The sequence below is a fragment of the Numida meleagris genome, chromosome 1, assembly GCF_002078875.1.
Source record: "Numida meleagris isolate 19003 breed g44 Domestic line chromosome 1, NumMel1.0, whole genome shotgun sequence".
Classification (NCBI taxonomy): domain Eukaryota; kingdom Metazoa; phylum Chordata; class Aves; order Galliformes; family Numididae; genus Numida; species Numida meleagris.
Genome location: NC_034409.1, coordinates 131576606 through 131595839, shown reverse-complemented (window position 1 = coordinate 131595839; position 19234 = coordinate 131576606). Strand labels below are relative to the sequence as shown.

At 41.7% G+C, this 19234-nt stretch overlaps 1 protein-coding gene across 11 annotated transcripts in view; it reads right to left on the bottom strand.

The window, feature by feature from the left end:
• Positions 203-19234, bottom strand: part of MAP4K4 (mitogen-activated protein kinase kinase kinase kinase 4) — a 149898-nt gene continuing 130866 nt past the window's right edge. For 9 of the 11 annotated variants that reach the window (XM_021413551.1, XM_021413595.1, XM_021413570.1 and 6 more), the window contains 9 exons: positions 18373-18490; positions 17932-18102; positions 13307-13450; positions 8447-8581; positions 5500-5600; positions 4599-4748; positions 3798-3957; positions 1689-1828; positions 203-1071 (listed from right to left, as the gene is read on the bottom strand). In XM_021413551.1, the coding sequence (XP_021269226.1) occupies positions 988-1071; positions 1689-1828; positions 3798-3957; positions 4599-4748; positions 5500-5600; positions 8447-8581; positions 13307-13450; positions 17932-18102; positions 18373-18490 (1203 nt within the window). In that variant the 3' untranslated portion in view covers positions 203-987. The remainder of the gene's footprint in view (positions 1072-1688; positions 1829-3797; positions 3958-4598; positions 4749-5499; positions 5601-8446; positions 8582-13306; positions 13451-17931; positions 18103-18372; positions 18491-19234) is intronic. The other 2 variants (XM_021413562.1, XM_021413605.1) reach the window with 1 other exon arrangement.

Below are 19234 nucleotides of genomic sequence, written 5' to 3'. Positions count from 1 at the left end.
ATAAACATATGTAGTTTGGATTTTATTTCTTTTTTTTTTTTTTTTTTTTTTAGTTCTGCGAGCGCAGACTGTGGTAAAACTGCTGTTGCACTTCTAGGTTTAAACAAAAATTAAACCTTTAACTGAGGCAGAGGAACAACATTCATAGTTATAGGCAAAGTTCCAAAACAGAATCACTATGAAAATTTATATTTTTTTACTATTTTTTTTTTCTGTTTTTTTCCTTTTTTTTTTTTTTTTCCTTTTTCCTTTCTTTTTTTTAATCATCTGCACATGTTTCAGGCAATACCTGGTACACAGAAAATGACTAAAGTTATTGGCCAGGCCAAAATAAAACTGCAGAAACAAAAAAAAAAAACAATAATTCCACCCCGACCCCTTCCCACCCTCCCTGTCCCCAAGAAGAAGTTATCCTAGTCACTGTGTCTTTCACATTTTATAAATATTAACTTCTTAAAACCTGCACCTTCCTCTTTGTCCACATATTGTCACATTACAAAAAAGAAATGTCAATTAAATACATTGTTAACATTACTAGATAGACTAGATCTGCCCTTCTGTTTCAGCCTTTCTGACTCTCTACACCACTTCTCACCTTCTCTTGCCTGCCTCCTGTCCACTCAACAGCATATTCATGGTAAGTCTGTTTTGTTTTCCATTTCCCCCCCCCTCTGTTTTAACACTAACAAACAGAGTCCTTCAAAGCCTAGGAATCCTGGAGCTGAAGGCAAAAAAAGACCTGTAGCTTTCTAGCGTGATCCCAAACCTCAAAGACGTTGTAGCACCTGATGGCGATATCTTTACAGCACCAGCTGCCTCGCAGCCTCAGTTGAAAAACAAAAAGAAACCTAACACCAGTGATGCCTGCACACACATTTACACAGAGCGCTGCATTAGTGCAGGTCTGTACTCCAGTTGAAAATAATTCCGAGTTATGAAGATCTCAGACTCTGGATGTCAGCAATTCCTCGCCAAAGCCCACTGCTTCTACCAGCTCAGAAGAGAAGTCCTGCCAAGGGTCATGAAATAAACTTGACTGCTTCCACCCGACCGTACAGAGGCAAAGAAAACCTGTGAAGAAAAGACACAGAAATTCAACAGGTAAGGAAGCAGAGACTTCTCTTTATCTTTGCTGCCTGTGACATCTACAGTGCCATTACAGTTCTGTACTGGGTCTGGCTGAGATTGAGCTGACTTTCTTCGTAGCAGCCTATACAGTACTGGGCTTTGCACTTATGGCTAAAACAGCACTGCTAACACACCGGCGTTTTGGCTGCTGACAAACAGTGCTTGCATAGCATCAAGGCTATCTTACCAGCGCCCTCGCCCCCAGAGGCTGGGAGAGGACAACACCTGGATGATGGACCCCAAGTGACCAAAGAGATATCCCATACTGTATGAAAGCATGCTTGGCAAGAAAACCTTGAAAAGGGGGTGGAACGGGGACGTCACTGTGATGTGGGAAGAAGCTGATGGATTCCTCATCATGCCTGGCTTGCACAGCCAAGCTTTTGCTTTCCTTATTAAGCTGCCTTTATCTTGAGTCTTTTCACATTCCTTTTATTTTCTCCCCATTCCACATGAGAAGGGAGCATTTGGCTGCTGGTTGGGGTCAGCTCACTGCAAGCACCTGCTTCAAGTACACGTTTATCATCTTGGCAAGAAACAAGGACGGGGGTGGGTAATACCTTGTCATTGCGTTCACATAAGAACTTGAGTCTTTGTGCCCTTTTGTGCATGAACACACCGTCCAAGTGTCCAGTTTCTACCGATCGTATTTCAATCGCTTTTTCTCCCCAGCCCATAATCTGATTGGATCGGATATATGCTGCGGAGAGAAAACACAGCGCAACATAGCCCGTTAGGACAGGTAGAGGGCAACACAGAGTAACTTTTTAAAAAAGCAAAGGAATATATTTAAACACTGTAATTAAAAATGACCTGCATGTACATATTGTAAAAACACACAAATGCTCAGAGTGCTATTTCAGTCTTCAGCATTTTCACAATGCCCTAAAATATCTTTTTTTTTCTTTTATTACCACATGAGCTATCCATGTTAGTAATGTATTTTGTGCCTGAGCACTTATGACACAATAGAAGCTTTCCAACCTTCAATTAAATGGAAGGAACACTGAGTTTTACACAGATTTTTCCTCCCAAGTTTGGCAAGGAGACAGGTTAATTAGGTGTTGACAAGGAGAAAACAGAACTCAAAGTTTAAACAGACAAAGCCTATCCGCTCCGGAACATCCCCAGCATCATTTCAGCGTCTTACAGTGTCGTTTCCTTGCTTTGAAGGAGTTTGTTGGCAAAAGAAAAGGAGACAGAATGGGAAAATTAGGAAAAAAAAAAATCAGTTAGCCGCCTTTAATAGGAATAATACATCAAAAATCTGCTTTCCTTCCCGAGAAAGCCAGCTGGCCTGCCAAGTACTCTGCATATTTTAAAAAAAGGTTCATATTAAGCTCTCCAAGTGGAAGTACTATTATTTGTCCTTCTGCTTTCCTTCGCACACAAATAAATTAAAAACGAGCATTTATTCCTTAGGGTATCACTGGGGGAAACAGATTAGTACTGGCACGAGGAAAAAATCTGTTCCTGATAGTGTTAAAAACTGAATGAAGGAGAAAGGCACCAGCATGATGAAAAGGTATATTCAAACAGCAATTTGATGGATAGTCTTAGCAACGCTGCCAAAAATAACATATGGGAACTTAGTGAAGAATAAGCTGTTGCCTCTGATTTGTATGCATACTGAATAGAAAAAAAAAAAAAGCACAACAGATCTTAAGAAGGAAAATTTAAAAAGATTTAACTTCGTAATACTTTCCCATTTGTTATTTTTTTCAGATTATTTTTTAGTGAAATTAAACCAAATTATCTGCTACAGTACAACACACGTCTATACCAACACATATACCATTGTGCTGGAATATTTTTACATATGTCACGAGTGATAACTGAGCCAAACATTTTATTAGAATTGTCAGATGAAATATTCTGATGGTATCAACTACCTCAGTGCCATTTACTTCACAGCCACTCCAGTCCCCAGGGCTCTACAATTTGCCAGTTGATACATTCTGCTTGCTTTCAGATCTAGTCAAGAGTTAACCGCAGCAAAGTGAACATGCCACGCACAAAACTTCTTTAAATTTCCTTGTCCATTACTGTTCACGTTGCTCTAACAGCAGTGGCAAACTGAGCAGTAACCTATTGATACATGCATCCATTCCAAAACAAGCAAACTCAATGTGTTTGCGCAACAAAACAAAGGTGTAACCACAGCCCATGCCATGCTCAGCACTGAAATAAGGCAGCACAGGCAGCAAGAGCACCTATACCAACAGGCAATTATACTATCATGCAAAGATACATAAGCAATCTGCAGATGAATTAAAATAAACCCATCAGATCAGATACACTGTTATGAACATAGTTACCTGTAATAATATCCTGTGTGCCACCTTACATATATTTATAATTAATGGTTTTCATAATTTTGTTGTTGTCTAGGAAAAAATCTGTAATGCCCTGCAAAGAACGTGTTGTATGATAAAGGAGTTTTGTACTCCTGAAGTCCACAACACGTTTGCTTGGATTTTGTTTGAAAAAACTCAACATGAAACGGATTCATACGATTCCTCTGAACTTTGCACAGCTCTTTTTCAGCAATACTACAGCATTGCCGCTTCTGAATCTGAGGTCTCACCTGATGCATTTTCCTTCGGCCCACATGTACTCACTCACGCTCTCTTACGGCATGTTACATTTGATTCTCTCAGGGCACTTACCAACTGAAGTTGGCATTTCTCCCCACTGCAGAACCACATCCTTGGTGATCCTTCCATATGTGTTCACGTAAACTCCTTCATCCTCATAGCAGACCAGCAGCTCCATTCCATCCGTATTTGGGAGAATTATGATTGCGTGAGGTTGGATACTGCTCTGGATCTAAAGAGACAGAAGGGAGGACAAGTCTTTTTTTTTTTTTTTTTTTTTTTAACTTTAATACTGAAGAGCTTGTGCTGGGAGAATGGCCTGGGTAAGTTTTGATTTTTGTCTGATAGCAGATCAAGGATGCACACTAGAAATGCCAACTCTCCCCCCAACTTAAGACACCCTACACAGCAACAACAAATAATTAGAAACCTTCAGGGAACAAATTCTTTCATCTTAAAGCAGACATCTAAATACAGGAAAGATGAACTTCTCTGTAGGAGTGCCCATTTGTTTCCAGGGGCAGAGATGAAGCCACCTGGCTTTTGCCAAGCCTGCTGAATATCATCAGAGGGCAGTCATATCATTCATACTACCACCTTCCCTGCAGACGACCATTTGCTATGCACTCAGCTGTCTAGATATCATCCCTGAAATCCAGATCTGAGCAGGCAGCTCCCAGGCAAGGAGATTCATTGACCCCGAGGACAGGACAGAGGGCAACGCTGAAGGCCCTAAGCCACGTTTGTTTGTGCCCCTCCACCTGCTCCTATTGTCTACAGGGATGGCCTGACACATTAGTCATCTGAGAAAAAGAAGGAAGGGGAAAACCAGAAGGAAAGAAACCCCCCTCCCACCCCAGGAAGAACTCTTACATGTGTTGGTAGATAAATATCGTAGACTGATCCCGAATCCACATCAACAGCATGGAAGCCAGCACAGGAGCCATAAATGACTTTTAGTCTCTGACCCTCTTCTACAGTTAGATCCACCAGCAATGGCTTATGTACCAATTCACCAAACGACTGCAAGACAACAATCAGTGAGATTTGCTTTACTGTTTAGAACCTCAACAGGTTTTATAAAAGTATGCTGTTAATGCACACTTGAGGAGTCTATTCCTCCAGCATGCCTTCGGCCTCCATCCACAAGAGCAGTTAGGGGCTAACATCTTCCACTGACAAGGAGAGAGCGCTCAGCACCCTGCTGCATTTCAATCATGCAATAGTATACACTCTTTTCCCTGGGGTTTACTTTTGTTGGTCTGTTTGTTTTCAGTAAGAACTGCCCTGAACTTTTGGGAAAGCAATTTGATACTCCTGTAGCGTTTACTTCAATCTGCAGAACCGGCAGTAACTGACTGTCTGCAAATCAGTTTGGTAATTACACCAAGGCAGCTAACTCCATTCTTGCTGTATGCAAAATATAACAAAGCTGAGCATAATCTAAAGACATCTTCTGCTCACATTAAGATGCTTAGACTCAGCTCACTTCTCTTGGCTTCATGTTTTATTTATAGTGAGGATACAAACTACTGTGATACTGTGTCATTTCAATCTTTCATTTATGCTTGGTTACAATTCAGCATTCCAGGTATACTGCCTCTCAGAGCCAATCCTCCTGCATCCATAAATGAAAATATAATAAAAAAATTCAAGGCAGATTTACCAAAGAACCTGTACCACAGCCACGACAAAACGTCAGACCACTTTTGTAAAAGGGTTAACTGTAACTCAATATGTGAAAATCCAACAGATGGCTGAAATATACTGTTACCTTAAAGGCCATGAATTTGTGGTATGGCTTTGGCGCCCATGCATAGACTTCCACAGAACTCTTCAATGCAATTACCAAGAATTTGATTCTTTCATATTTTACTGAAATTAAACCAAAACAAAAATTAATTCAGTAATCAGAAAATGACAATATTTCTTCATACTTACATATATTTGAAGGTTTTTAGTAATGCTTCTTTTTAGAATTGCTAATTCTAAGCAGCTAAGTATTTTGACACATTTATACCACAAAAATTGTTACTCTTGTCAGTAACTGAACCTGTCATCACGCTTTCAATTACCTAGCCAGTACACACTTATTTACACTTTTCTTTCCACATTAGACTATGCAAGCTCATCAAGAAATCAGTTTTCAGGCAGGGATGTTTCCAACAAAAGAAGCCAATGACTGTGGTAGAGTTTATTGGCAGCCACAACTACAGCACCAGCAGTGGCATTCTGAGCTGATGGAAAAATTCCCCAGAGAAAAGGAGGGTAAAAAGGGAACTGAAGTGAAAAGTCAAGGAACAAGTCCATTTCAAAAACAAAAGGCAACTTCTTTTGTTGTTTACTGCCAAAAAGAAAAACTGTTACCAAAAACTTCACAGAAAATGACTTGGTGGCTGCCAAACAGCTCTTCCTCAGATGACAGTTTAAAGGAAACAGGCAGCTGACCGAATGCAGTACAACCTTATCTCTAATACTAAAGTAAAACATGAGCTCAAGTCACCTTAGTGACAATTCTGGTGACAAATTTTACCTTCTGCCTAAGGAATGGAAAAGTTTATAGAGGCGTTAAAAGGAGTCAGGAGTTTCTTGGGGACAGTTCAGAAACAAAATTTTGCAATCTTTTCCTTTTTTTCCTCATTTGACAAATGCAACAATTGTAGCATTTCAGCCACAAAATGCTACAAGGAAGTACTACTCCAAAGGCTTGAAAAATAAATTGATCAGAATTGATCAGAATTAACATAGGTCATGACATAACTGATTTGCAAATTCTCAAACGTAACCATCTCAAAAAGCTCAGTTTACTACTAATTTATTTTATCTTTTTTAGGAGGGAACTGGACATTTAGAAATTGCCATTCAAGTAGAGTGGCTGGATCTGCATTTACAGCTGCCATCTGCATTCAGATATCTTACCTACTGTAAAAGCCTGTAGTTGCTATCTCTTGGTGGGCAGTAGGGAGACAAAGCTATTACTTGCTCCCCCTTTTATTCTGCAGGGAAGCAAGAATACTGAGCTTTAAGTGTTAGAAGACTTGACACTCCAGCAGACAAAAAAAGCCTCTCAACCTCTACAGCTGAACCGATGGAAAAATAGAGTTTTTGTTCAGTCTTGTCTGGCTTGCAAGACTTCTTGGAATATTTTCTTGGGGAAGAAGGGGATGTTGAACAAAACCACCTTATCTGTGAAAGGGAACCTTTGATAATCTTCACTCTTTGCTCTGGGTGCTATCTGGGAATTCACCCAAGTCGTGAGTTTCAAAAGAGCAGTTTATCATTGAGAGGAACCAAAAGTTGCCTGAAGCAACTGAGATCCATAAATACCACTTCAGCTTGATGTCTGAAACGCCACTGCATCAAAGAGACAAGGAAACAACCAGTGCCAGCTGCCTCGCTGGCAACCTCCAGACTGTAGGCACAACTATTCACAGGGCTCATCCTTCTTGGGAACTGAGGCACAGCTGCCAAAGGGGCCTCTCACTACCTGAAGAAGTCTACTGTACGTTTTTGGTTCAGAGGGAAGTTCAGTGCCAGGCTGCAACAAATCGCCCTTCATCTGGAACACAATGCTCTTTGTTTCTCACGCTTCCCTACTGGAAAGCCTCCTTTCAATAGCTGTTAATGCATTGTTAACAGGCCACTTCATTATGCTTCTGACACCCTGGGGTATGACACCAGAGAAGGACATTATTAATTGTTTTTGGGGTCAAGCTCAAGGTTCAGCAGTCACTTACTGCAACAGTTATTGATTATGCTCTTCTGCAAGAGTGCGTGCATGACAGAAAGAAACAGCTTAGTCTGACCGCTGCTGCTCTACACTGACTGACACAGCTTGAAACGAACTGCACTGGCTCTTAGGAGAAAACCAAACCAAATGCAACACCCAGGGTCCATTAAGATGCATCGCGACACTGAAGCATGAGAAAGAGCTCTTAGTTCATATCCCCACCTGCAGGGCAGCAGGCTCACTGCACATGGCAAAAATGTGACATGTCTTTGACTAGCTGTGGTAGAAGCTTCTACAGCCAAATCCATTCAAGCAACTTAAGGGCACTCAAAAGGCGCCTGCCTAGTGAAAACACACTTCATCCCTGCAATCCCATAACTGTTCTGCAGTGGATCTGAGACAGCATTGGGAAAGTTCATGAGCTAAAGGGAATCAATGAATCATCCTGAAGTTAAACATATGCTTCTGTTCTCAGATGCCTCCCCAAAGCTCGTGCACTAGCTGGGCTTGCTTTTTCCTCCCACGCACTTTTTTTTTTTTTCCACTAGTCTTAAAATCCACATTAAAAATGAGATGTTTTTCACTCCATTCCAGAATTTGATTTCAGCATGGTAAAACAGCAGGGAAACCTGTTGGTAGAGAGAGCAGCCTCTGGTTGACAAGAATCCCTTGGTCACCTCAAGGGTTTAACAGAGGTGGTGAAATGCCACCAGCCCCTACTGTCCCTATTAGCCTTCTTCTGGAAGTTGCATCCACCACGAAAAGAAGACAGATGGAGGATCTGTGCCTGCGCCAGTTCACAGCTGAGCATCACATATCTGGTTTAACCCAATAGCTTGCCATCTATTCTGACACTTCAACAGAAAAGTTTGTCCTTAGGCATAACGAAGATAGTCAGAAGCACATCTTAAACCTAGCAACTACATGCACTGCAGTTCTCTTTCTCAGCCAGCTCTTATTCCACGGTTTGATAAATTCATTTGTTACTTACCAACTTTATAGTGCACACAGCCTTCCAAGTCACCCACTGTTGTCCAACCCTGTTTCTTTTCTACTTCGGGATCATTGTGAAGGATTTTATTTCTTAACCAGGACAAATAGTAAACTCGCAACTTGTTCTTCTTACCTAGCCACAAAACGAGAAATAATGGTTTATCTCCAGAGGAAGATAAGTGCTAAAAAACTCTGCCCTGACAAACAGAAAGCCCCACAGAAGAAGCCAAAAGAACAGTGAAGGAGAAACTGTTGCATACACTGAGATCTCCTGCAGTACTTATGTCCATACAAGCTTCACTCCAGACTCCACCCAAAGAGACACTTTCCTGATAATCAGTGACAAAGATGCATGTTAATACCACATGAACACAAAATGACAAACTCCTTGGATGCCTGGTTCATAGGACAAAATAATCTTCTACTTGAACAGGGTTACAACCCCGCAACAAAAATGGCAGATTCCTGCACTGAGGCAACAGCTGAATCACAACAGCTCTTATTTGCACAAAGCTTTACAAGAGCAGTAGGGTAGAATTGGAGGCTCCAAATTATCTGCACAAGCAGAAGAGAGTACGACTGGTTTGAAAGGAGGAAGAAACAGAAAAGAAGAATACGGTGAGGAAATATATGTTACAACTTCTGCACAGTTAGCAACCAGGACATTTCCATCACTTACACCATCCTCAGATGCAAACTGATCAAGTTTTTACTAAGGCTGTTTACCATTCGACTGGTGGAAAAGTATACCAAGAACAGTGCTAAACCATTCCAGCATTTAACCACTTTACAACAGCACTGAACAGTACAGTACACAGCCCAGAATCTAGCTTGCAATATGAGAAGGCCGCAAATGAAGAGCAAGGCTCACAACTGACTTTATCAGCAGCTCTTTTTGCTTCTGGGGAGACTTCACTGTGGCCTTTCAGTACTTGAAGGGAGCTCGTATGTCAAAGGCAGAGAAACTTTTCACATGGTCTGATGGCGACAGGACAAGGGGGAATGGCTTTAAACTAGAAGAGGGGAAATTTAGGTTAGCTGTTCAGAAAAAATTCTTTACTCAGAGGGCGGTGAGGAACTGGCACAGGCTGTCCAGAGAAGGCCAGGTTGGATCGGGCCTTGGACAACCTGATCTAGTGAGTGGCAACTCTGCCCATAGCAAGGGGTTGGAACTGGATGGTGTTTAATGTCCCTTCCAACCCAAACCATTCTATGGTTCTTTGATTCTTTAATAACTCATGGCCAATATAGCATAGCCTCTGCTCTGATGAGGAGCCACTATCGAAGTCTCTATGAAGTCTCTGTGCAAGGAAAAGAAATAAGAAACGCACACAGGGTCCCAACTTGTCGGTGGAGTAGCTCCATGCCAGTGCTCCAGCAGCTGATAAGGATGAGCACATGGCATAAGGGGATACAGGTTACAGCAGGACATGAAGTTGGAGCATTGAGAGCATCCTGCTGTGCTTGGCTGGAATCTAGAGCCTGACACAGCCAGGCTCCTCAGGAAAAGCAGCTGGAAAGGCTGGGGCAGCACATGCAGATGCACAGCTTGCAAACAGGCTGTGCCATTGACTCCAGCTTTTCCCTTATAAAAGAAACACAGTCTGAAAAATCTTCTTTAGGATAACTTCGGTGGAGAAGGGCACGGGGAAAAGAAGAGGCAGTTACAAAGTGAAAATCTGTTCACTGAGCTTAAAGAGGAACTGGAGATCTGTTTTCAACTACTGGACCTGTTCCTTAATTTTAAAAGCCTCTCTTGCTTCGATGGCACCCAGCAGAATGGGAAGCTACATCATGCAGACGTTTGTTTATCCCTACTACAAATGTGACGGCTCATTTGGCAGTAAGGGAACATATGATTTATTGTCTGACTTCATATTTATCAAATTTGACAAAGGGATGAAGTCCCACTGCTGTCATAGCTCTTAGAGATCTGGAAATGGGACCAGAGCAGTATTCCCACAAGTTCCACTTCTGACCTAAGTAAGGTCCTCCCATGAAAATCCTGCAAATGACAGCAACAGAGGTCCTTTTAGAAAAACTGGAATAGGGAACAGAGTCCAAACTAGAAAGCACTGTGCTTCTGGGCAAGGAAGAGCTCACAGGACACAACTATCACAAGTTCCAGCCGATTAGGAGAACAAATTATCTCCTAGTTATTTCTATGGCTTTAGCTTCCCCATAGCTTAGTAAACCTTAAGACTCAGACCAAACAGTACACAGGGGAATTTCCCAGCACATGGCTATCTTTTTTTTCCAGTTCACATGATGAGCAGCAGGGTATTTCTCTCTAGCTGGAAACATTTTTCAAAACAACAACAGAAAAATATCTGGAGTGTGTTCCCATTGTGTTTTAGAGTCTAGACCACAAGGAAAGTCACAGGACAGGAAATTCCTCAGCGTTCCAGCAGGCTGACATGAAAAGAGTGCAACTGGTCAGCTAAATAAACATAGTTATGCATGTATTTCAAGTTACGCTGCATTTAATACTCATATTGGAGAGGGAGATTAGATCCTTTTGCTTGTAAATCTGCACCACTCAATTTAATCAGCTCTCAAATATCTGGAACTTTTTTTTTCCCCTCGTCTAACTGTTATGGCCATGAAATAAGAAGGAAAACTCTGCTCCAGCCTTTAAATAAGCTGAGTACTGACTCTGAGAACTCCCAGCTCTGGTTCTCCCACATACATCATTTCAAATGCAAAGCCTCCCTTCCTATATTGAGTTTTTGTTTTTACTGTTGTGTGGTTTTTAATTACCAAGCATGCAGATTCCAACCAGTTCTTCTACACTGTCATCCTTTCCTACATTCCCGAGTGCCAAGATCAGCCAGTTGTGCTTACAAACTCTCAGGGAGCCACACATGGAGCATGTTGCATGTTCTGTATGCAAATCATTGGTCTCTGTTCCAGCACTTTTATGACTCTCAGCATTGTATATTACCTGAGCATCCAAAACTACGTTTTTGCCTCCCAACAGTATGAGGTGAAGAACTGTTCAGCTACCCTGCTTTGACCTGCAGCTTTCTTGTACCAGCTGTAGTAGCTCAGTACCAAAAGCTTTCTTGTCAAGGTAAGTACTGAATTTGAGAACTATATTGCAGGAACAATTGGTTTCATGTTTTCAAACTCAAAAAGAGTGTACATTAAAAGCAAATTTTAGGTGACAATCCCCTCAAAACCCTAGTGCACTGCAATTTTTCACAGTGTGGTGACATATCTCTAATATCACCATCATAAACACATTGATTCCTGAAAAATCAGAGGGACATATGTCTGGGAGATATGTAGATTGAGCAGAAATGCTTCTTTCTCGCCTTGTACTTCACTATCCTCCCATAAAATGCAGGATATGGGGCAGAGACAAAGGCATAAAACAAAGATCAGTCAATTTCTTAAGGGTTAATGTAGCGTGTCTCAACAGAGGAAGCAATAGTTCTGAAGGAAACAAAGAAAACGGATGTGTCAGGGTTCTCAGATCGTGACTGACACAAACATAAATAAACCTAGAACAATTACACACAAGATTTAATCACAGACACTTACGTTTGTGTAGGGTATGCTTCAAATCAACAGATTTTGAACAAGTTCAATTATACAGTATTTTTGTTCATAAGGTCTACTATAGAATAAACTATCAAATGATGCTTTTCAAGGAGCTTATATTTTTAACATACTGTGGACACACAAGAGTTTGCTTTTTGTAAACACTCCTTGATTCCACTTTTCTTTTTAAAAACTCTTTTTAAACTCCAGCATAGCTGGAGCTGAGAATTAAGCATGACAACACCAACATGGGCATGGCTCTATTCAGCTGTATTAGTGTAATACATCTAACGCATGGTCTAGGTGCGCGTCCTTTTGTACAAGAGTTGAGAGAGACTCCAGCAGGGTAAGATGAGCTTTGAAGCATCAACACAATTTTTAGTGGCTCCAATGAATAACATGGACCACTGTGTGAAATGTCATTTAACATTCTCTCTCTCAATAGCACAGCATAGAAAAGACTGATTTCCCAAACAAACCAAACCAAAAATGAAGTAAATGGCTGAACACCACCTGTGAAGAAAGATTAACAGTGCACCACATCAAGTTACTTAATGGCAGAATAACCTTATGCAATAACTCTCTGGAGCCAAGGAGTCTGGAACCTCGAGCTTTATAAAACACATTTTCCATCAGTGCACACAAAACAAACACAACAATCACCACCTCCCTTCATCTCTCATTGCTGAGTCGTCTGCAGTGGCATCCAGTGAGAGGAAAGGCCAAAAAGTGCATCAAGCTGCCTCCTCACATTGGCAATTTCCACATTGTGCATTTATTGTACTCCCCACACCCCGTTAGACACAAATACATTCTCTCTCTTGTTCTCTCTCTCTCATTATTCTTAATTCTCTACTTTGCAAGAGCATTTCTCACTATTCTTATTTCTCTACTTTGCAAGAACATTTCTCATTCTACATATTTAGATACACAAGATGTCTTTAAACCCCAGAAGCAAATAATGTTTTGGTTAGAAAGAGGCCACATTGCAAGTAACTGCAGCAGAGGGGAAAAATGTCACTTCTACAAACTTCACAAACATTAACATACAGCTCTGACAAAAGAACGTTTTCCTCCAAACCTATAAACATTTTAGAAAGAGGAAGGACAGGGGGCAAGCATGCACAGGGTACTATGGGGAAAATGATTCACTCACAGAAACAAATTGCAGATTCAAGAGAGGCGAAATGATGGAAAACCCACTGATTTCATTCAAGTCAAGACTTTCCCCCTCAACACACAGGCTGCCAAGAAAAGCTTTTGCCATGCCATACCAGATGGAGGAAAAATCACATAGAACAGTTAACTTTACCAGAAATTGTCACCAAGACATTTAGCCCTTCAAGTACATCCATTTGCTGGAATCTTCTTCGATTGATGAGCGGATAAACTTTCCCCTGACCACTTCTGTCTAGCAGCATCAGACCACTTTCTGTGCCCACTAACAAGTTCACTCCTAGATGAAATAAAAAGAGATCCAAGTTAGTAGACAGATTTTCCACATGCTCTGATGAAATTATGTCTTTACATAGCAACTGCCTTGTCTTGAGCAAGTCTAACCACACCTGAATGATCTCAAGTTACTGTACGTTACCTGCACTCGGTGACAGCTGACACCAAATTACAGTGTGCAAGAGAGTGAGAGACTGCAATACCATGGGGAACTTTATGGAACATCTGTTCCCAAACAAAAAGTCACACTAACACTGGAGATAGGGGGTGAGGCATGACATAATACCCAAGATTATATACTCTGAAGGATGTGTTAACTCTTGATTAGGGGGCTGGTAACAGGATGCTGCAGGTATGGACAGAAAAAAAACACTGGCAGGAGCTTGGTAGCTATTGGGAGGACTGGACTGTAGTACAGCTCTCCTGGTAAAGGGACAGGCACAAGGGTTGGTCCTCATCTTCCCAACAACCTTTTCCATCTGAATGTTAAATCCAGAGAAATTACACTGAGTTTCCATCAGTTTCTCCTACAGGTCAAGCAACTACAAATGAAAAAGACAGGCCAGCTTCTTTTTACAAAGGTCCACACATCCACTGGAAACCTTTTCAAGAGTACACGGAACTTTAATATTTAAAACCAACTGCATTCTTTTAGTGTATATGTATATATATATACACACATGTATTACATCAAAAGGCTTTAAAATCTATTAATAAATAACTACTTTTAAATTTAATAACCACTTTCAATAATTATTATAGCGTTCTAGTCCCACAGCCCAGAAACTGTGCAGAGATGGGTCAAATACAGCACAGGGAATGGAAAGCAAACCACATGGATAGTTTGATTTCCATTAGACTTCTCAGTTGCAATCTCAATGTAAAACTTGTTATCTTTACACATATTAAAATAATGAAATAATAAAAGAGAAACTCACACAAGATAATCAATTATATCACTTAGTGCTTTAATCTCTAGATGGACAATTAATCCCTGGATATACCTATATGGGTGCCAATGGTCATACAGCAACTGAACACATAACAAGACCTTTCTAATGCAGCATGTGACCCACGGGAATCTGCATCTCAATACAGCCTGCATCTATAGCAATGATATGCCTTCTCACAGCATTGAGGAAGAGCATTACTCACCCAAATTGCCCACCTACAAGGCATGTGGGAAAGCCACCTAAACTACCACACACTGGAGGAGCTGCAAAAAGGAGGGCACATTCACCCTATTCTATGGTGCACCAACTGCTTCCTAAGGGGGACGAGGTGTTATGGGAGAGCAGAGTCACAGCCAGGAGGTGATGATTGTGCTGGCGCACTCTCAAAAGTCTCTGGATGGAAGAGAGAGACCATGGAGGAGTCACACATCATTACACATCTCCATTTTCCTCTCTCTTCCCTCTTCCAACTGTATCCTGGGCCGCATCAAAAGAGATGAGGCCAGCAGGGAGAGGGAGATGATTATCCTCCTATGTTCTGCCCTTGTGAGGCCCCATCTGGAGCACGGCATCCAGGTCTGGGGCCTCCAGCACAATAAAGATGGTCAGAGGGCTGAAGCACCTCTCCTCTGAACAAAAGCTGAAGAAGCTGGGCTTGTTTAGTCTGGAGAAGGGAAGGCTGCAGGGAGACCCACTGCAGCCTTTCAGTACTTAGAGGGAGCTTATAAACAAGGAGGGGGATCGACTTTTTACATGGACAGATAGTGACAAGACAAGGGGGAATGGTGTTAAACTAAAGAGGGGAGATCTAGATTGGGTGTTAGGGGGAAACTGCTTACTGGGACGGAGGTGAGGCCCTGGCACAGGCTGCCCAGAGGAGCCTTGGTGCCCCATCCTTGGAGGTGCTCAAGGCCAGGTTGGATGGGACCCTGGGCAGCCTGAGCTGGGGGGGGGCAGCCCTTCCTACAGCAAGAGGGATGGAACTGGGCCATGTTTATGGTCCCTTCTAACCCAAGCCATCCTATGATTTCTGTAAGGAAACCTCAAAGGCTCCAGTAGTCCCCAGAAACAATCATCTCTCCTTGTACACACTTGCGCTGCTGCTTCTCTGCCTCCTCCAACGTAGGAGAGCCCACAGATCCAAGCAGCACAGAGCCTATCTTGGGAATAGGCTTGCCACCCTCCATGCCCACTGATGCCCTCTCTATCTCCTTCCTGCCCTCCTACCCTACACAGGTCTGAAACTGCTGGCTCCCACCGCATGCCCTCAGGTGTATTTCAGATCTCCCATCTTCCACACTGGGGCATATCCTCAAATCAGTAAGTGGAGGAAGGATACAGGAAGAGTGAGGCACAGGGTGACGGTGCACCAAGCTGCCTAAGGAAGCACCCACCACTCAGCCTCTTTCCTGCAGCTCCAGGACTGAGCAACTAAAGCTGTAAGTGATTCAGTTTTGACATGTATTTTTGCTCTTTTTCAGTGTATTTTACAGTTCAAACAAAACTACACGCAAACTGCTGCCTCTCAGTCCCTTTCCCTCTTTGCATATCAGGGCTCAAGTGCTTCTGCCTCCACCCTCACCTCTTCCTCTGCTGCATCACAGTTATTTCTGCTCTGAGTTGACATGTGCGCCCATCCCTAACTCCTTCCCTTAGCTATATCAAGACGAAACTAATGAGGTACCATGCTGGTGGCAAACAGTGCCTGTATTTTAAGATGCAGACATTGTCTTTATTCACAGCCAGTCAAGCTCTTCTTCTACTTCCACTCTATGATTAAACAGTTCTGACTTTTCAAACACAGAAATGTTTCCTGAAAAGGCACAGGGTCTCTGCAGAGGCTGGCTGTAAAAATCTGTGCTACTGCATCCATATCATTAACTTTCACCACTCAGTGCTAGAAGAAATAGTGTCACAGAACAACGCAACCAGAAATCTACCAGATACTGGCATTAGCACTGGTAAAGGAAAACAAAGCAAAGCAAGTCTCTTCTAATAAGAAGCATCACTATAAAATGACTTAATTTGCTTAAGGGAAAAGGAAGCTAGAACTTATCAAGAAATAAGCATGTGCACCAAGCTTGGACCACCCTCGGTTCAGCAATAAATGTTCAACAAGGAAGTGCTTTGTTACAGCTGTAAAACAGCTCAGATTTTACACCTACATTTTAAATCACCGTAACAGTCTGATATATAGATCAAAGAAATATTAAACCATTAAGACAAATTGCTATTGGCAAAACAAGCCAGATCAGAGAAACTATGAGTATCTCTACCGATCCCATATGACTTCCCTCTGCCTTTGCCCTCTCAGAGTCTGAAAGCTTACACTTACACAAGTTTCCTTGTTTTACCAGAAAATTATTCATATGAATGCATGCAGAAGTAGCACGGGGGTAAACATTCTTACCAGTAAACTCTGAAAATAAAGAAAAACGCAGATAGGAAGAGGATAAAGTGTCAGAAAAGCTATTTAACTGACATGGCTTTGCAGGCAATAGGGAAAGGTCAACAATGCTGTTCTGAAAAACAAGAAAAGCTGGAAATAACCTCAAAAGATGACTGAATCCTTGCAAAGAGCTGTGAAAATGGAAAGAAGAAAAGTGCCCTGTCCTACCTATACACACACCATGTGACTCTGGGGACTGGCCAAATCTCTTCTTCATAGTCTTCGAAATTACATGCATATGCATTTATAGTGTGTTCACCCTAAGAACACTATATAAACATCTGCATAACATACACAAGCATCACCTCTTAACATCTAGGTAATGAAAAACCTCAGGTGACCCCATAGATCATGGCAGAGAAGTTACCCAGCAGAGAAAAGCTTTCAGCCTGGCACTGCAGCAGCAGTTCCACATTGTAGCAGGCAACAAGCACTGCCCTAAGCCTTTTACCAGTATAGATAGTGACTAAATGTCTGACACTGTTAAAAGTTAGCCCTTGTGACAAGAATGCCAGACATGCTGGGTCAGCTGATGCCCCAGCTCACAGCTTCTCTGTGCCACTAACCACCTTCAAAGGAACAAAGCCAAGTCTCACGCTGGAAAGTGTCCCTCCTACACTTCTCTTCCTGTATAAACTGATGACTGAGGCAGAAAGTCATCTTACGAAACACATCTTCATCAAGCGCTGTGATATCAGCACCAAGAGGGTTATTTTTCAAAGGGAATACCTGAGGTGCACCAGGTGTACAATGCAAAGATCACCACAAGCTCCTCAAAGCTCCCCGAAAGCTGTAAGAAATGTACTTGAGGGGGTTAGAGAGAGCTGAATGAAGTCTGAGCTTCATTCCTACCATTAGAAGCATTTATATAGAAGTAAGAAAATGCATCAAAGCAGAAGCAACGCGTTGTAAAACTATAACAAAAACAATCAGTTCTTGCAGTGAAAAGATGTAAACAAGCATTGAAAAAATGCAAAGAAATAGCTAAGGCTTGAGAGAAATGTTCTCAAAGACCATAAGGCCATAACGGCACATCTGCACTTCAGCACTGCAAGAGGCAAGTGAGGAGCAGGTTTTCCTTACCCCATAAAGCAGCGCACAGTATCTCAGAATTGAATCTTTTCTTGTATTTGCGAATCTCGGGGGTATCACTCTGTGGTCGCGTATTTGTAGGATTCACGTTGACAACTGATCCTTTCCGCGTAGGGTCTTGCCTTATTGCCTCTGATCTCATTGCTTCACTAGAAAATCCTACTGAAAAAAACGAAAAGTAAAGTGCGTGTAGTATCCCTTAAGTGATAGATTCTGGCCATATATTTCTTACATCAAACAACCCAAATTGATAACTGAGAATACTGAGCAAACCTTTCTTTTTGTAAGGAATGTAAATGGAAAAAAGAAATAAAACTATGCAATCCACTGCAAAGCAAATAAAAAGCATGATGATAACAACTCGCAGTACTTTAAAGAGCCACTGAAGTAACTGAACCTTTTTCAATTGTTGTCTTCAGCTATTTTACTTACCCACAGAAGTCACAGTTGTCCCACTAGATGGAGAAATCTGCAGTAATCTGGGGTCTATAAAAGGTGTAAAGGAGGAGGAAGATTTGTGTTTCTGGAGTGTGTTACTAGCGGACTGAGTCTGCAATGTAAATTTCAACTTTATTAATATTAATGACACAAAAAGCAAGGACAACAACAACCAACATTTCAAAAGTCACTACAGAATTACTCTACAGAGCCTCCCCAAGCTTTTACACTTCCTTTACAGACACATAATGCACTGCAGGCACCACACCTGAACATGTGTACACTGCACATGTTACAGCAAAATGCAATTAGCTCAATCTTCATCTCTGTCACCTCAGCTACTTGCAAAGATTTTTTGAGTGGCCCCTACGATCAGGCACAAAGCAAGGGAATGCCTCCTTTTTTAAAATCTGCTTAAATGTATGTCCACTACCTTATCTTCAAGCTGCCCTCTATATTCAACTTCAGTATTTATGAATAATCTCCTAAAATGAGCTAGTTATGAAATAAGTTCTGAAATTCGATCTCTTGGCTTGTGCAACAAAATCAGAACCATATGCAATCAAGCATTCACTTCTGTGATGGTTTATGTTTCACTGTTCACTGCTGTTTGCTCTCCCTATTTTGTTTAACCTGAGCCTCTTGCCAGAAAGCTGCAGCAGGTTCTTCCACCTTCATTTGACAAACCAAAATATTAAACCTGTATTGAACAAAGGGGCTCATTAGTGTGGAAGGTGTAGCAAACGGTGATATGGAGCTATGAATATGTAGTGAATAAAATCACTGGTGCTTGCTGAGTTATATGGTCTAAACACGAAAAAAAACATAAAGAAAGGAAGAAGACAAGTGAAACAAT